At 36.6% G+C, this 17,253-nt stretch overlaps 4 protein-coding genes across 4 annotated transcripts; 1 reads left to right on the top strand and 3 right to left on the bottom strand.

Annotated features, from left to right (window-relative positions):
• Nucleotides 1-24: 24 nt before the first annotated feature.
• Nucleotides 25-956, bottom strand: GCK72_001929 (uncharacterized protein; the record flags this gene model as incomplete). Its single annotated transcript, XM_003115071.2, has 5 exons — nt 25-241; nt 354-475; nt 537-642; nt 700-864; nt 916-956. The coding sequence occupies 5 exons, from the start codon at nt 954-956 to the stop codon at nt 25-27; spliced, it is 651 nt and encodes a 216-aa protein (XP_003115119.2).
• Nucleotides 957-8,176: 7,220 nt separating this feature from the next.
• On the bottom strand, nt 8,177-10,315 carry GCK72_001928 (uncharacterized protein; the record flags this gene model as incomplete). The annotated part of the gene is made up of 9 exons (XM_053723186.1): nt 8,177-8,381; nt 8,439-8,542; nt 8,653-8,768; nt 8,820-8,931; nt 8,980-9,285; nt 9,397-9,448; nt 9,495-9,856; nt 10,028-10,253; nt 10,302-10,315. The coding sequence occupies 9 exons, from the start codon at nt 10,313-10,315 to the stop codon at nt 8,177-8,179; spliced, it is 1,497 nt and encodes a 498-aa protein (XP_053591831.1).
• A 347-nt stretch (nt 10,316-10,662) lies between these two features.
• GCK72_001927 (uncharacterized protein) lies at nt 10,663-11,920 on the top strand (the record flags this gene model as incomplete). Its single annotated transcript, XM_003114567.2, has 6 exons — nt 10,663-10,769; nt 10,835-11,037; nt 11,082-11,332; nt 11,383-11,547; nt 11,592-11,693; nt 11,744-11,920. 6 exons carry the CDS (start codon nt 10,663-10,665, stop codon nt 11,918-11,920), a joined length of 1,005 nt encoding a protein of 334 aa, XP_003114615.2.
• Nucleotides 11,921-12,319: 399 nt separating this feature from the next.
• Nucleotides 12,320-14,274, bottom strand: GCK72_001926 (uncharacterized protein; the record flags this gene model as incomplete). The annotated part of the gene is made up of 7 exons (XM_003114849.2): nt 12,320-12,445; nt 12,491-12,607; nt 12,653-12,927; nt 12,979-13,171; nt 13,216-13,358; nt 13,927-14,161; nt 14,212-14,274. 7 exons carry the CDS (start codon nt 14,272-14,274, stop codon nt 12,320-12,322), a joined length of 1,152 nt encoding a protein of 383 aa, XP_003114897.2.
• Between the last annotated feature and the right edge of the window lie 2,979 nt (nt 14,275-17,253).

Genomic DNA, 17,253 nt, shown 5'->3' with positions numbered 1-17,253 from the left:
AATGAAGTATCAAATATGTTTATTTTATCTGTTGAAAACCCGAGGTGCGCCTCTCTTAAATCTATCCATGTCTTCTGTTCGTGTTTCTCGTCTTTTCTCATCGTCTAATCTGTCTCGGTTCTTCATGAATTCCTTCTCTTGCCAAAGTTTCTGCATCATGTAGGCGTCATCGTCAAGATATGGAGTTTCGTATTCTTTCTTGCTAGCTTCTGGTGGAGAATAGTGCTCGGTTGCTTGTTTTCTGAAAAAATTGTACTGAACAGAAAAGCGAGAGATGAATTGAAAAGTTATACTTTATAACTCGAAAAAATGATAGTAAGAAAAAAGTCATTTGAAAAAACTCAAAAACTAACTCATAGGTGAAACCGGCAAATGAAGTAATTGTTCTCTTTCGAGGAGCAGCAGATTCCCCAGTCTCCAATTTAAATACTGCATCGTTTCTTTCATGAACGACAGCTTCAATTCGGTCCATTGACTGTAATTAAATATTTATTTTACTGATGAAATTACCTTTAACTTTTCAAAATTTTATTTACCTCCTGAACGCGATCAATTCTTTCTGGGTTTGGCATATTACGTGCACGTGAAATGTGTGCTTTCTTCATCGTTATCAGCATATTTCTCTCTTTCAGACACACATACCTAGAAAAGTTTTCGGTGAAAATCGAGCAATAAGGTTAAGAAAGAATTTAAATTTACCAAAGTTTATGGAGATCTGAATTGCTCTTCAGTCTCAATTCTTCTTCGGTCCATGATCTTCCGGGGCGATTCTTTGGACGAAGCTCTGCCTTTCCGAAATTTGCTTCATCGTCAAAAAATTGCTTCATTGTACTGGAAAAGCGGATGGCTGGAGCATTTTGTGATCTTAAAATAGTTATGGGAAGGATTTGCTTCTTGGAGAACTTAACAACTTACCGGACCACTGACGACACTAAACTTGGAAAACTACGCCACATTGCAGCTGAAGAGCCTGAAAATCAAGAAATCGATAACTTTGATGTTTCCAAAAAACAAAAAAAAAGGGAATCTCCTGATCGCATGCATAACAAGTTAAAGCTGCAAAAAACAATAAAAATCCACTGTTTAGTGGAAAAAAAGGCATGCCGAAATGGGTGAGGCAAGTGCGCTCTCCCGGACTTTGACTCATGGCAAATAGCGGCAGTTTGAAAAAGGGTTTTGTAGGGATGTTTGCAAGTGATGGCTGAAAAAAGAAGCTAGTTGATCCGATAAACCAATAATATTGAAAAAATCTACAAGTTCTTTGAATAATTTCATATAAAAGATTGTAAAGAAATGCTAACCGTTTATTCGAAAAATGAAGGACATGAAAAAACAGTTATATGAAAACATACAATTCGTAAACTCTAGATGATATAAACCCATGATTCTTGTCGGAGAAAAACCTTAACTGGCTGCACCACACATTCACAAATTCATGTCTCTCCCAACCTGTTTCATGGACTGTCTCAGGGCATTCAAACTTTCTGTAATCAGTTTTCGGTCATCATTCTTCTGTGTGACCATATTTCAGTTCTTACCAAAATATGGATAAACACAAGAACCTTTCATTCATATTTGTCTTAACCTCTGATTTCATCCACTATCCATGTGCATGTCAATCAGTTGAGATTTCTGATAAGAATATTCAAAAAATCTTCATCTGCTTTTATCCTCTCGTGTCCATTCTGATCTTCACAAGTTTTTTGAAATGTTATATATTTTCAGTTATTTCAGATTAGTCCAATTTTTCTTGCTTTCCACCATCAGTAGTCTTAGTTTAAACTCTTTAATACGCTCACTTCCTTTTTTCCAATAAAAACAATCGTACAAAATGTCAAATGTCAAATGAAAGAGAGAGAGAGGTCGTTGTTGTGTCAGGTGTTGTCTTCTTGTCCAAGCGTCCGAAACATTTTGGCTCATTGCGGTTGTAACCTATTTCCCTTCTCACTTCTCTGTACATTTCAATGCACTAATGCTCACTGAGCACCATCAACTGAAATGAATTGAAAAAGATAGAGGAAGGAAGGAGAAGATGAAGATAGGAGGGCGTTCAGACAGGAAAAGATAAAGAGAAAGAAGAATTTCATTTCATTTTCCTATTCTCAATCACCTTCCAATTCTTCTTTTATCACTAGTTTATCACATTTAAAATAACAGAAAAAAGAGTCTTTCAAGGGATTCAGAATGTGTCCATTTGGTATTTAGTATATCAATCATATCGAGAATATCTAGTTCTTTTTTGATGAATGATGAAACATGAATCAGTGTCCAAGCAAGAGACACATGTTGTAATACGGATTGCAAAAGTTCAGAATCTTTTTTTAGATCGAATAATACATGTCAATTATAACAACTTTCAGCACTAAAAACATAAACATTGAAGGAGTTCTTTCCACATATATCTTTCGGTTATCAAATTTACAGTCAGGTAATCATTCCACGACACCGAAAAGTAAGATAAGTAAGAAATCTTTCTGAAAAAAACAAATAAATGCTCAATTTTGAAACTTTAAAATTATTCCTCTCTGCTCTATTTCCTATACTCTCTTCGAACAATGTTATTATTTGCTGTTCCAGATAGAAATGTCATCATTATATTCAAATCGAGACAGTTCGAGTCTCCGATATAGAAGTGGGAGTGTTGAGAGAAGGTCGACAACTTCTTCGTCTTCTTCAAGAGATCCAGCACCGTATCGAACGAGTTATGGAACTGAAAGAGGGAGGGTTAGTTATTGGATAATAAGTCAATCGCTTTCAGAACAAAAAAAAAGTTGTGAGAGATTTCAAGATGATTCATACGATATCTTCTGTATCATGGGAATCTGTAATCAAAAAATTAAGTTTAAACGAGGTAAAAAAAGAAAACAATATTTTTTCAACAGATAAAATTCTATTGAAAAAAGAAAACGTAGCTATTAAATTTATGGATTTAGATAGAAAGTGGTTATTGTAGTTCTACTCCATTCCTAAAAACTCTCAAAACTGAACTGAAATTATTTCAAAAGTTTGCAAACCACAAGCGTTGAGAATCTTCGACTATTGTAACAAAAAGTGGTGAAATTGTTTGAGAATGACTGCCGAGAAGCCACTGAAAACATGCACATGTTTACTGCTTTCTCATCCAGAAAAATGGGAGGAAAGAGCCGATAAAGTTGTCAATCACCTGATGTTCCTTGGGCTCTTTCATACACACTTGGCCCAAGAATTCCTGGAAAACTGATACGTATTTCTCTCATACTTTTCGTTTCCTTTGTCTAGGGCTTCGTGTTGAATTAGTTAGTAGTCAAATTGTTCTATTCGATTTCTATTTTAATAGTTTTTGAAGCAATGTTTCATATTCCAGCCTCGAGAACTTCCCACAACTACAACGAGGATGTCTCGTGCAACGTCATATGATCCATTTGCATCTTCTAATCGAACAAGTTCAGTCATTCGAAGTGGAGGATTAACGAATAGTGATTATACACCAAGAATCAGTTCATATACAAGCAGGTACTCCAATTTATTTAAATATCATTAGTTTTGAATTACTGAATCAAAAAATGAAATTATTTTAAAATTATCTTCTACTTTGAGATACGGTAGTACTGAACAATTGAATTCAACTTCTTCAACATCTTCTTCGTACCGCCCATCTTCTTCTTATCGTGCTGGATCAATAACTTCTGGAACTGGATCTTCAAACAGCACAACGACATCATATACTCCCAGAAATGTTAGAGCTGGAAGTGTAAGTATTGGAGGTGAGTTTCTTGTTTTTGAATGTAAAAGAGACATCTGGACATACAGACATGAATACAGAAGCTAGTTGAACGGACGAGGGTCACATCCCTTCGTTTTGCTTCACTAATTCCGTAGTATCCATATGTTTCACATGTGTTTTACAGCGTACGACCCCCCTCGATCCACTCATTCCGACTCAGTGTCGTCATCATCGTCTACTTTTTCTAGATATCGACCTGATAACTCAATGTAGGTTTCTCCATTCTAGTAACATTTTAATCTGCCATAATTTGAATCCAATTATTTTCAGATCATCGTACACACCGAGTCTTTCCCGTTATCGTTCCACAGATTTATCAACAACTTCCGACTATTCTTCCTCTAAATACCGCAGTCCTGACAACAGTTACAGTAGTAGTCGATGTTCTTCTACAGTATCTTCTGGAAGTTCCAATCGTTTTTCGTCTCACAAACCTTCATCTGCATACTCTTCTCGAACGTCTACTTCCAGTTCTTATCGCAGTGATCGAGATTATAGATCAATGAGTAGGACTACTGATAACGAGGTAGCCACCAAAATAGTTCTCTTTTCTCTTCATTATACAGTTGTTTATATTAATCAAAAAGTGGAAAAACACTATATTAATTTGCAGGAGGATGTAGACGAGGTGGAGAGCACATTCCGCAAGTTATATCAAAAGTATGTCACTGATAGTGAACCAGATCTTACGAAGACTGGAGTTAAAAATGAAGAGTCTTTGGCAGAAAAAGGTGAGAAATTAAATGGAGTAATTAAAGATAATCAAACAATTTAGTTTCTCGTCGTTTCGAATCGAAAAGTGAGGCAGAAGATGATGATAATTCAATTTCTGAGGAGGACGAAGATGAAATTCTGACAAAATATCAGTCGAAAGGATTGAGAAGAGTTAGTTTCCCAGTTGAAGCAACATAATAAATTTATTGATTTAAGGCCAGTTCAGCTAGTTCAATCACTCCGCGTGCTTCAGTTTGCAACTCTCCAAGCAAGGATGTCACTCCAAAATGTTCTCCGTTACCAGTTCGAAAGGTACAGTACTACAGTTTGGAGGGAGAAATTCGAATATGGTTCAATTATAGGAGCTCAAGACTATCGAGAAATCTGAATCTCGTTCAGTGTCTCCAGAAATGAAACCATTAACCAGAAACTTTCAAATGGAAGCAACGTTTGGAATTTCTACTCCAATTGAAAAGGAATCAGATGACGTGAAGAAAAAGAAGAAAGAAGACGGTGATCTTGTGAAGGAAGCGTTGAAATTAGAATTTGTCAAAATATCAGATTTCAAAAAAGAAGAAAGCGTTGAAGAGAAAGCGGTAATTCCAGAAGAGCCTCCGAAGAAAGAAACTCCGAAAATACCTGATGACGTTCCGAAATTGGTTGACATGAGTTCGGACGAGGAAGACTTTTTGGATGATATAAGTCCTTCAGAAATCGATGAAAAGACTCCGAAAGAACTTCCAGTTATCAAACTTCCTGAGCCGGTCAAGAAAATAGTTTCGTCTATTAAGATCAATGGAATTCCAGTGAAAGAATCTGGATTGGTTTCATTTGAGAAAGAAGTAGAGAAAAAAGAAGAAAAAGAACCAGTGAGAATCAGAATTCGAAGTGATAAATCACCGTCGAGAACGAGAGAGGTATGTGGGGATATATACTTTTTGGCGTCCACTTTCCACAACATATTTCAAATGCACCAATTGGGAATCTCTCATCTTCAGATTACACCATCAATTGAAACTTCGAAAACTCCCGAAAATCTTATCTCATCTGCCGTGAATGTGGTATTGAATCACCCAGAGGAGCCATCAAAAACTCAAAAGAAAACAGAAGAAACTCGTGAAATTTCCGAAGAAAAATCATCAGAAAGTGACACAACAACGACGTCTTCAAGAGGTTTGAATCTCAAAAATTTCATGAGATTTCTTTTTTTTTTCTTTTTTTTTGATCAAGCAATTTCGAACAGCTGTTTGCAATGATGACGGTGGCTCACGGAGCAGCCCGAAATCTTTTTTCTTCTGTGCTCACTGATCTATTTCTCTTTTTCTCTTTTGTTGTGAACCACCACAACAAGTGAAAAATGTATAGATGAACAAACCATGTGCTGGATTTTGAAATTTGACGCCTACGAGTCTTTTTTTAAGCTTCGAATGTTCGATTTGTCTGTAATATTTGAGTCTATATGAACAAATTTCAGCTTCAACACTTCGAAAACGTAGAGATCCGAATCGAACATTAGAGAACTTACAGTCGATTTTGAAAGCTGAGAAAATGAATAATGGAGATGGAGGAAACGAAGAAACCAAATTAGAAAACAAATCGGATGAGATTAAAAATGAGGAGCAAGAAAAGGTGAAAATTCAAAAATTGACATTTTTTGTGTCAGAACGATCACACTCTCCAAAACTTTTTCTTATTCCAGAAAATTCGTCGAATTCCAATTCCTCTCGTTCTCATCACTGAGCCATCAAACCCATCAACTCCACTAGCAACAACTCCAGTTACAACTGCTGCAAGTATTTGTCTTTGGAATAATAATGAAATAAAAAGAACGTCTTCTTCAACTGAAGATGATGGAGAATATGATGAGGTGAGAGAGAAAAATGAATAGAAAAGTATATTTCTGATAATTTCAGGAAGAAGATTACTCATCTGGAGATTGGACTGAAGGGGAAGATGATGAAGAATGTAAGTTCGTATCCAGGAACTGTCTCAAAGCTTTCAATTTTCAGACATGACTGATGAAGAAGAAGACAACGAATTCTCAGTTTCTCAAACATTTTCCCTCAAAGATCACATCAATCTCCGAGAACTTTACCCTCTTGCCACGTCAGCATCCAATACCTCAGCTTTAGTTTCTGAATTCTCGGACGGCGATACATTTCTAGCTGACGCAAGAAAAGAGGAATCACGGGGAAGAGTGGATAGTTTATTTGCAGTTCCAGCGCCTACATTCACTTGTAGTGTCACTTATGATGGAATGTTGCCTGGAGATGAAGATGACGAAGAATGGTCAGATGAAGTACACAGCTGCGAAGAAGGAGATGATGAAGATTTTAGAGGTAACACAGATATCAAGAACATAAAAACATTAAATACTTTTCAGTTCTTCCAATCGCTCGTCCTGGGTCATCCTCTCTCGGTGCGTACATGTCTCCTGGAAGTATGACTTCTGATGATGAGAATGGATCAAATTATGATGGAAGAACAGTAGGATGCACTCTGAAATTAGTGGATAGGGCTGCTAGAAAGGATTCGGAAGACTCGGAAGAATCAGAATATTATGATGACGAGGAAGAAATTGAAGATGAATCTGATGAATATGAAGATGAAGAATATTGGGATGAAGAAATTGAATATGAAGATGAGGAGGAGTACGAGTATGAAGACGAAGACGTTCTAGAAGAATACGTTGATGAAGATGAGGAAGAAGTAGAGAATGAAATCACAATGAAAAGTGTCGAGTCTTCTGAAGAAGAAGAAGAGGAAGAGTGCAGTATAATGGAGTCTGAAAGTCATGAATTATTTGTGACTCCTCCAATCAGATTGATGACTGAAAGCCTTGTAGAAGAGATGATTGAAGAAGCATGTTATGGAGAGATTCCAGAAGAAACACTGTTTGCATTGGATGAAGTTGAAGTAGAGGATTATACAGTGAGTCCTAACGCATTCAGAGATTTTTAGATTAAACAACGGAATTTGAGTTTCAGGGTCAAAAAGATGTCCACTTAATCCCAACATTCGTTCGTCAAATGACTGAAAATATCCGTGAAGAATCAGCTTCTCGATTTGCAACTGATAGAAAACCAGCAACTGATTTTGCTAAAAAAGCTGTAATTCAACCGACAAAGCTAGAAAAAGTTCAAGTTGGAACTAAAATTGATACGAAATTGGCTCCAAGTGAAGAGGAAAAAAAGAGGATTAAAGAAGAGGAAGAACGAAAAAAGAAGGAAGAGGAAGAGGAAAAAAAGAGAAAAGAAAAGGAGTTGGAAATAAAAAAGAAGAAAAAAGTAGAAGAAGAAAATGAGAAAAAGGAAAAAGAAGCTAAGGTGACGGCAGCTTTGCCCGCTGGAAAGGTGAGATTTGTTAGGAAAGAAAAATAGACTTTGTTCAATTTTAAGGAAGACAAGTCAGCTCTCCGAAAGTCTGCTCTGAACATGAAAGATGAGGATGCAAAGAAGAAAGTTGCAACAGATGAGGTCAGTAAACGATCTAAGTTATCATCAAACTATTCTGAGTTATCATCAAACTATTTTTCAGAAAGTAGCAGCTCAAAAAGCTCGTCGATTCGGTACAGTATCAGCAATGGCCGGAAAATTTGATGAACCTGAGGAATCAAAAGAGAAAAAAGAAGAAAAAGTGTTGTAAGTCCTTATAAAATTATCTCTTTTATTCATGAATTCAAATCACTTTCCTAGTTCTCTAAACATCCACATGCACTACCTCCTTGCTATTGTTTTTGCTCGATTTGTACATTTCACAATGAGTTTTGAGAAGAAAAGATACTTGAGAAAAACTAATTGACATCTTCTTCACTACAAAAATGTCTTTGAGAACTGCATCCATTTCACTTTTTGAGATTTGCCCAGAATTCTTTAAGTTGACAATTGTAAGCATTAGGAGCTCTCTGAAACATAAGAAAGTTTGAAACTACCAGCGTGTTATTCATTGCAATATAACTCACTTGTTGATGCCAATGTCACTGAGAGCAACAGCCATATTTTTCGCGAAGTCCGCTTGCTTCAGTTTCAGATCATGTCGATTGTAGGCAATATAGTCAAAAGCTTGCTGAAATCAAGAGCTATTTTCTATTGGAAGTAACCAAAAACCTTTCTCTCAGCAGGCATTCCAATTCTTTCCATGTACATTCCAGTCCGTCCAATGAGATCGAAATCTACTTTTTTGATATCTATCTTCTTCACTCTCGTGTCTCCATGATTCAGAACAAATTCTGGTTCTGGAAGCGGTTGATCCAACTCTGAACGTTGTGCTTCAACGGCTTTCAGTTTTCCGGCTGAAAAGGTTAACAGAAAAGTAAGAGAGTACTCTCTCTCTGAGTTCTCACATCGATCAGAAAGTGGTGGAGTGTTCATCACAATCTCGTTATTAGGATCTGGATGTGGTCTAATGATCTGTTTTCCCGGTGGTCCTGGAGCTATCGGCGCGGCAATGTTCACCTTGAATAGTTTATGAATGTATAATTTTGAGCCCTTTTTCCAACTTACAGGCGACAAAGATTGCGTCTTTTTCAGTCTGAAACTCTCAGATTTCTGCTTTTTCAAATTCGAATCATCATTGTTTTTCTTTTTCGGTGGTTCCTCTACCAGATTATCATGTTCTGATTCCAATTTTCCCTCATCTGATCCATTCTTGTTTCCTTCTTTCAATTCTTTCTTTGATCCTTCTTTCTTTATTTCCATCATCGGCGGACCAACTGTTTCTGGAGTTTTTGCATCTGGAGTTGCTACTTTCGGCTCCTCCTTCATCTTCTTCTTTGAGTCATCTGGAGTACCATCCACACTACTTTTAGTCTGAAATTTCGAAATTATAAACTGTTGAAATCACAAAATAAATGTATGGGGTGTTATCGAGTACACTGTTACATCTGAAAGTTCTCCAAGAATGCTGTACAGATTGCCTACTTTCTTCTCCGCTGTTGGAGGTGATTGGTCAACTGCTGATCCCGGTGCGACTCTGAAACTTTCAAAGTGTTAGCGAGTAGGTCTGTAGTGAGACATACGGTTTCACTTTCGGCTCTTTTTCCTTTTTCTCTTTTTTTTCCTCTACTTTGACTTCCTTTTTCCCTTCTTTCTCTTCTTTCTTTTTCTTTTTATACTCATCCTTCTCCACATCTGATTTCGATGTTTTCTTCTTCTCATCTTTTTCCTTTTTCTTGTTTTCCTTGTTCTCTTTTTTACGACGAAGACTATCATCCGAAAGTTGAGTTTTTTCCACACGAAGACTTCCCGAATTGTTCTCAACTGTCACCAATTTTTCAACAGTCTTCGGTGTGCCTTCTACTCCTGTTTTCTCACTTTTCTTCGGAACAGATTTTGATGGAATCGAGGTTGGACCTGATCCTGGAAGAGGTTTTTCCGAGTCCTGAAACGAATTAAATTAGTTTTCTCTCGGATTTTTGAATTTTCATCCAAAGTACTGCTTGCAGGATCCCATGTGGTTTAGTGGTTAGCTATCCTATAGGATTCGTGGTTTTCACCCACGCGGCCAGGGTTCGATTCCCGTCATGGGAAGTTCCTCTTTTACCCTTCTCACCTTGCTCTTTTTCTTTTTTCTCGGTTTATTCGGATCATGTTTCGAGTGTTTTCTTCCTTTTTTCCCTTTTCCATGTTTAGTCCCTTTAGTCTTCAATCCATGCTTCGATCCTGGCTTCGATCCATGCTTCGATCCTGGCTTCGATCCGTGCTTCGATCCTGGCTTCGATTTATGCTTTGATTTCATCCCCTTCTCCTTCTTTTTCTTTTTCAGTTCGGGAGACTTTCTGAAATTTATTGGCTTCTGTATTGACTTCATCTATGAAATTACTTACAACTGTCCACTCATTTTAAACGAGAACGAGAAACGATTTGACTGATTCTCAAAATGAAACAATCAGTCGATAAAATGGGAATAAAAACTTCTGTGATTAGAAAAATGGGAAATGTTTTTTCCGTGACGGTTTAGAATACAATATCGAAATTCCAGATATAAAAAGTCGTCACGTCTAGAATCGAAAGGTACGGAGAAACCAAAACGAGTTTATGAAGTTATCAAACCGGTTATCAATGATGATTTTGATAAACAGGTAGGAGCAGTTAGGGGATGAACCGAGGAGAATGTACACAAGTGAATTTCAGATGGAAGAAATTAGAAAACAAATGAAAAGTGGATCAAATCAGTTACAAAATAAAATGAAAGATTTGTCAAAGGGTATTTTGACGGCTACAGAAGAAGCGAAATCACGGGAAATGGAAGAGAAAAGAAGGCTGACGACTGAGAAAGCTTCTGGAGCTTTTGGGTTTGTTGTGCATTTGAATTCTTCATAAATTTCTAAGACTCAGAAAAAAAAAAAATTTATTTCAGAAAAGCCGAAGAAGAGAAAGCTCGTTGGAAAGCAAGTCGCGATGCGGAAGCAGCAAGAGAATATGCTAAAATTGAGGCTGAAAAACATTTGAAGAAGAAGCGAATTCTAATTGATAAACCAACAGGAGAAACTGTTTTAAATCAAGAAAAAGAAGCACCAAAAAGAACTATTCGAAGATGGAAACCACCTCCAGCTGATCCAAGTGAGTAAACAAACCTTTAACTTCAACAATTTCATTTTTTCCAGACGCCGTGATTCCTTCTTTCTCGTGTGGCCCAAAAGAAGCTGCCAAGCCAAAAATAGCAGCCACAGAATCTGGAAAATCTTCAAAACCATCGACACCAACAGCCAGAAGAAAGTCATTGACATCACCAGTTCCCGTACCAAAAGAGGTTACTGTGGCTGCAACTCCAGGTGTTGGAATCCAGAATATTCCAAAAAGTGAAGGTGCCGCAGCGACAAGAATCAGAAACCAAGCTGCTGGTGTTGGGAGTACGGTAGGTTTATCGATTCTTGAAGAGAGAGACTTGCACTGATATAATTTCAGACTCCTTCTGTCCCATCGTCTGTTATTTCTCAATCTGACTCTCCATCGTCTACAATGCCTACAGTTCCAACATCATCTGTAACAGAATCTCCAAAACCAAGTCGTCGTTACAATGCAAGAAGAAAAACTCAGGAAATTGTGAATGAATCTCTCGTCAAACCGAAGGTAGTTTATATCACAGAACAGAATAAAAAACATAGAGTTTTCAGACAAAACGTAGGAAGAGAAATCCGAGAAAAACTCGTTTCACTCGTAAAGATCGAGATGCAGATTTACTATTGGGATACGAGAAGAACGCCACTTTCGAACAGGTATTCTTGATGTTTCACTCCAGTTTTTCTCTTTAATTCTGATTTTTCAGCTCGAAAAAGTGTTTGAACAATCGACAAGAAACCGTCGTCCACCGGCATCAAAAATCGAAAAAACTCGGAGATTGGCTCCTTCGAAAATATTTATAAGTGAATTGACAGATATTGATAAAATCTATAAATCTTCCGAGATTCGTGACATTATAGCATCTGTGAATATGGTTTATTGATTATTAATATATATTTTTGATTTTGTACTTTTTTCAAATAAATAAATAAATAAAATTATATAAATTTGAAGAAATAAAAGACATTCAAAATTTGAAAACCGAGATTTGAAGAAATTTTCAATTTTCATAGACCAGAGGATTTCCGGTCTCGGTGGCTCTCTTGTACTCTGCAAAAACCCAGCTCTTGCATAGAAGCCTTCAGTCGCATTTCGAGCCGGTTTCAGTTTTCGAGCCTTCATGTGCTTCAACAGTTTTCATGATGAAGAGTTACGGAATACATAAAAATGTTTTTAAAAACCATCGAAAAAATAAGAAAATATTTCAACATGAATCATTTATTGATTGATCAGATGCTAGTTCGAGTGATGAGTAACTAGTTGTTGTTAGTGAAGAACCAATTCATTCCTGAGTGTCTTTCGATTCATTTGTCAATGTTACGTCTCCTTTGTTCACTTTTTCAAGATCTTTCTTTGTCAGACATGGGATTGGTCTGCCGTTGAATCGGAGCGGTGTTCCAGTGAATAACTAAAATTAAAAACAATTAATTCTTGTTATTCTGAGTTTACATACCTCACTGAAGAACTTGTGAGTCAACAACTTCTGTCCAGTCATTCGAAGTTTTGGAGTGTAAACTAGGATACGACGCAGTAGAGCAGTTGCTTTTTTCATGTCAGCAGTACTGATTCTCTGAAATTTTCAAATTTCGATTCAATCAATTTCCTGAAAACTTACATCATTTTTAACCCGACTTTGACTTCTTTCCTGTTGTAGTTCAGTTTGTTCATACATATAAGTGAACTTATCGGTTGAATGTGATGTATCTGATTCGTACGCATTGATGATCGTTTCAGATACTTTCTTGTCCACCTGCATCGCTTTCTTCTCTTCACTTGTTGGCAATCCAATCGCATCGAATATAACATCTGCTTGATGAACTGACGAATGCCCAGCAAAAAACACTCGACCTTTCAAAAGTTCTCCAAACACGCATCCACACGACCAGATATCTGAAAATGAATTACAAAATTATTGACATATCTGTGGTTATAAAAACAAACCTATCTCACACCCATAGCGTTTCGCTCCAAGAATCAATTCAGGTGGTCTATAATATCGAGTGACTTGATAACTTCTCTGAGGATGATCTACTGGTTGGTACAAAGATGATCCGAAATCCGTTATTTTAAGAAGTCCTGTCTCTGGATTGTACAACAGATTCTGTGGTTTAATGTCTCGATGGCAAATATCCATCTGAAATTTAACTGATCTCTCTGGAAATTATGTCCTCTCCCTACTCTCTGAATATGAGCTTGTCCACGGAAAAGTTGCCACGTGATTAGTTTCACTTCAATTATATCAATTTTTCTGGTTTGATTTCTGAGAAATTGTTGAAGATTAGAAGGCATCGATTCGAAGATCAGACCCATACAAATGTTGTCTGAAACATAATAGAATGTTTCAGTCTCTCACTCCATATTGATACATTTGGCTCTATTCCAGTTTAGATGTCCTTTAAAAACTCAAACGTCCCTTGAAACACTTAAACGTCCTTTCAAACTCTTATTTTTTTAAAACGTCCTTTCAAAAGTTTAGACGTCCCAAAAAACGTTTAAACGTCCCATAAAATGTTTAGACGTCAATTTAGACGTCCCACGAACTTTCAGTGACTTTTAGTGTTGAAGGGACGTCGAAACATTTTTTGGGACGTCGAAACATTTTTTGGGACGTTTAAATGTTTTGTGGGACGTCTAATTATTTAAAACCAAATTTTCGGACTTCAAGGGACGTCTCAATATTTAATGGGACGTCTAAACGTTTTTTGGGACGTCTAAATGTTTTAAGAGACGTTTAAACATTTTTGAACATATTTGGGATCCGAAAGGACGTTTAAATGTTTCAAAGGACGTCTAAGTGTTTCAAGGGACGTCTAAGTGTTTTTTGGGACGTTCAAGTTTTTAAAGGACATCTAAACTGGAATAGAGCCATACATTTTTTCCCAAACTAACCTCCGTGATGCTTCGTATAAGTATACAACAAGAACACAATATTCTTATGTTTCAGTCTTCCCAGCATTTTCAGAATCTCAATTTCATTTGACTGCTGTGAGTGTTTCTTGGAAGGCCAAACTTTTTTAATCACAATGCTCAGCTGTTGGTTCGTTTCAGTTATAGCCGTTCCACTGTACACATTCGAGAATGCACCACACGCCAGAAAGTTCATATTTGTGAGAGAAAGGATTGTCTGAAATAATAAGAACAGAATAGAAGAATTTTCGAATAAAATGAACTTACACTTGTATCATCGTCACTCTTCTGAACATGAATTCTATCGTCCGTTTTGCTCTGTTCCCTCATTTGTTGATGAATTGATGGTTTCTATCTAGTAGTAATAAGCTACTTCTATGGAATTTCTTTCTTTTGTAGACGAAATTTCCCAATTTGTTTATGGGTACATGTCACGTGAACATGTAATTCATTGATGGGAAATTATGATTACGTGAGAACTGTTTCTTTCGAAATTTTCCTCCCTTCCAAGTCTTTTCTTTCTTCCTTCTTATCCCTATTAATAATGGTCTTTCCGTAAATGAAACCATCTGTTCTTGTCGCTCTGTCGGTATCTCGATACAAGGCTCTTCATTTCTCATATAATCGGTTTTTATGAATTTCTCTTGTCAGTGTCGCCCATCTGGCAACACGTATTTGCAATAAAATTATGAATTTTTTTAGTGGAGACGAGGAACAAATTTTATATTTATTGTCATTTGAAGACACAATATATCACATGAAAACTTAGTTACTTTTCATGAAATATCAGCTCTGTTTTCTCAAAAAACCAGAGATTGATCAAATTTTGTTCATGAACCCTCAGAAATAATTTCGCTATTTTCGCATATCGTCAGAATATTCAATTTTCTCCTAATGAGGATTACGGTAGAATCTGAAGTAGCTCCAATTTTATAGGATTTCATTAGATTTGTGAATCGTTTATTATTGAAAACTGGTTCTGCCTCGGGAAAAATTTGCAAAAAGTGAGAAAACGAGATTAGGAATCGAAAGGATTACGGTTGTTTAGGAGTTGTTCAATGATCTTTGTATACTGATGTGAAATACGGGAGTTTTAATTCGCAAATAGCATTTGCTAATCAAAATGTTCCATTCTTTGCTACCTTTGATTGGTGCTACCACTAACGAGAACCGCCCGAATAAGAACTGTCCAGTTCTGATTCGGGAGGCTCCACTAATTCATCAAACCGGTAATCGTGTTTAATTTCTCTAATCGAAAGCGGACTTCATCTGATAAGGAACTTTCAAAAACTAATTTTTCGATTAATAACTTTTCAAAGAGGACCTTTATACTTTTAAGGTGTACAAGGAAAAAAATCATGATGATACGTCACTCTGCCACAGTCTTTGAATCAATGATTTTCAACTGGAAACTGCAATAACCGTTTCCATGTCGACTGGTTCTCTAGGGAATTCTCATTGGATATATATGTTTTGTGTTAAAATCCCTCGTGCTCAGAAATCAAAATAAAATGGCAAAACGTCATAAAATTATTACGTAATAGACTCATGATGAGCTCATTCTCTCTTTTTCTCCAAATCATCCGCCAACCAATAATTCAATTCGTTTTCCCGTCGGCAATCTTATTTGCACAGGCTTCCAAGAGTCCCCCTCCCAGTCCATTGTGTCCAAGAGAGTTACTGTAGTTATTAGTTAATAGTAACCAAATAATTTCTTTTCTCCTCCAAAATGCTGGTCATCACAGACGGGAATTGAGCAAACAGTTTCCAAAATTTTTTGCGGCTTGCGAATTTTCGGATGAAATATGGCTCCCGGATGAAAATTACACATTGCACTAAACCAATTGGGTGTCTCTATTTTTATGTGTTTCGGAATGACCGTTGAAATGAAAATAGACGGTTTTTATGTTGTTTAATTATAGACACTTTTTTGATACACTTTTTCTTTGATTGATTGATTCATGAGGTTAAATGAAACTGTTGAATTCAACACTTCTAATTAAGTTGTAGGTCACCGTAACAAATTGGTTTTTGTTGTGTTTTTGGATTTGTTGAAATTGGAGTACTGTCAGGAAAGGATGAAGAAGAAGAAGAAGCAAAATCGGAAAACGAAAACTGTTCTTAAACTGAGAATTTTTTTCTTCATCTTCAAATGATAAACTACTTTTTTTTAAACTTACATTTAAGTTTATTTATGTTTTCGAAAAATTCATCATAGTTCATTTTAGGCTGTACTATTCAAAACCCATGATCAAGAAACCGTCGGTTTCATCCTCCATGAAAATCGATTTCTTTTCAGAAATTAACTTAATCATACGGAGTTCCCGTGAAATTTTGAAAACTCATGAGACGTAGGTTAAAAAAAATCTATGTTCGCTGAAAACTACCGTAACCCATTTGGACTATCCACCTTTGCCCTTTTCTCTCCACTTTTCGCTTCTAAATTCTTCTAATTTTCTTGTTCTCCCGTAATGTAAATTCCTTCTCGTCTCCTCTTTTTTTCCCGTAAAAAACCTAATCTTCTTCTGCTCCGTCTGTCCATTTCCATCTTTCCGACGTGTTCAAATAGGGTGTCCCATCCGAAAAACAGTGCAAATATTATCAGTGAAAATGTAGTTTGAATTGTGATGAGGCATAGGGAAAACACAGAGAAAAGAGGCTGATTAGCCATTCTAAAAACATAAAAAAGAAGGAGTTTTTGATTTGGAATTGATGTTCAATTTGATGTATGTTGTCGTCATTTTCATTGAAAGATCAGAGAGTGGGTTACGGTATTCGGAGGGAAGAAAGCCTTAATTTGCCGCACTCGGAGTGACCAACAGAATACAGTCTAAAGACTACGGTCCTGAGAGACGACTCTCGGATCCAAGATCTTAATCTCCTCTAATTCACCGTGTTACCTCATAACATCATCATCTTCCGATTGGCATTATCTAGCTTCTAGATCTTTCACGGATTCTCGTATAGCTCATCACATTGTCCACCTGTGTGTCACAAACTCATCAAAAATGAAAGTTCCTATTGGGCCTGTATCTGATGGAGAGAGCAGATTGAGTAGATGCATTTCAGACAATCTCTGATAGCCTAACAAGTATACCATCATACTGTATATGGATGAATATTCAACTCTTTTTTGGTTGATTGATGTTACATCATGGATAATTAGAGGATCATCCAGGTGAGAAAACTGTGTCATAGGACAAGAAAATTTGACACTTCTTGAGTATAACTGATTTAACGGATGTTTGGAGTTGATCGAACATTGTTTCATCGATTCAGCACGGAGATTGGATACTTTAAAACTGTATG

The sequence above is a fragment of the Caenorhabditis remanei genome, chromosome I (genome assembly GCF_010183535.1).
Source record: "Caenorhabditis remanei strain PX506 chromosome I, whole genome shotgun sequence".
NCBI lineage: Eukaryota > Metazoa > Nematoda > Chromadorea > Rhabditida > Rhabditidae > Caenorhabditis > Caenorhabditis remanei.
This window is presented reverse-complemented; position numbering and strand designations above follow the sequence as displayed.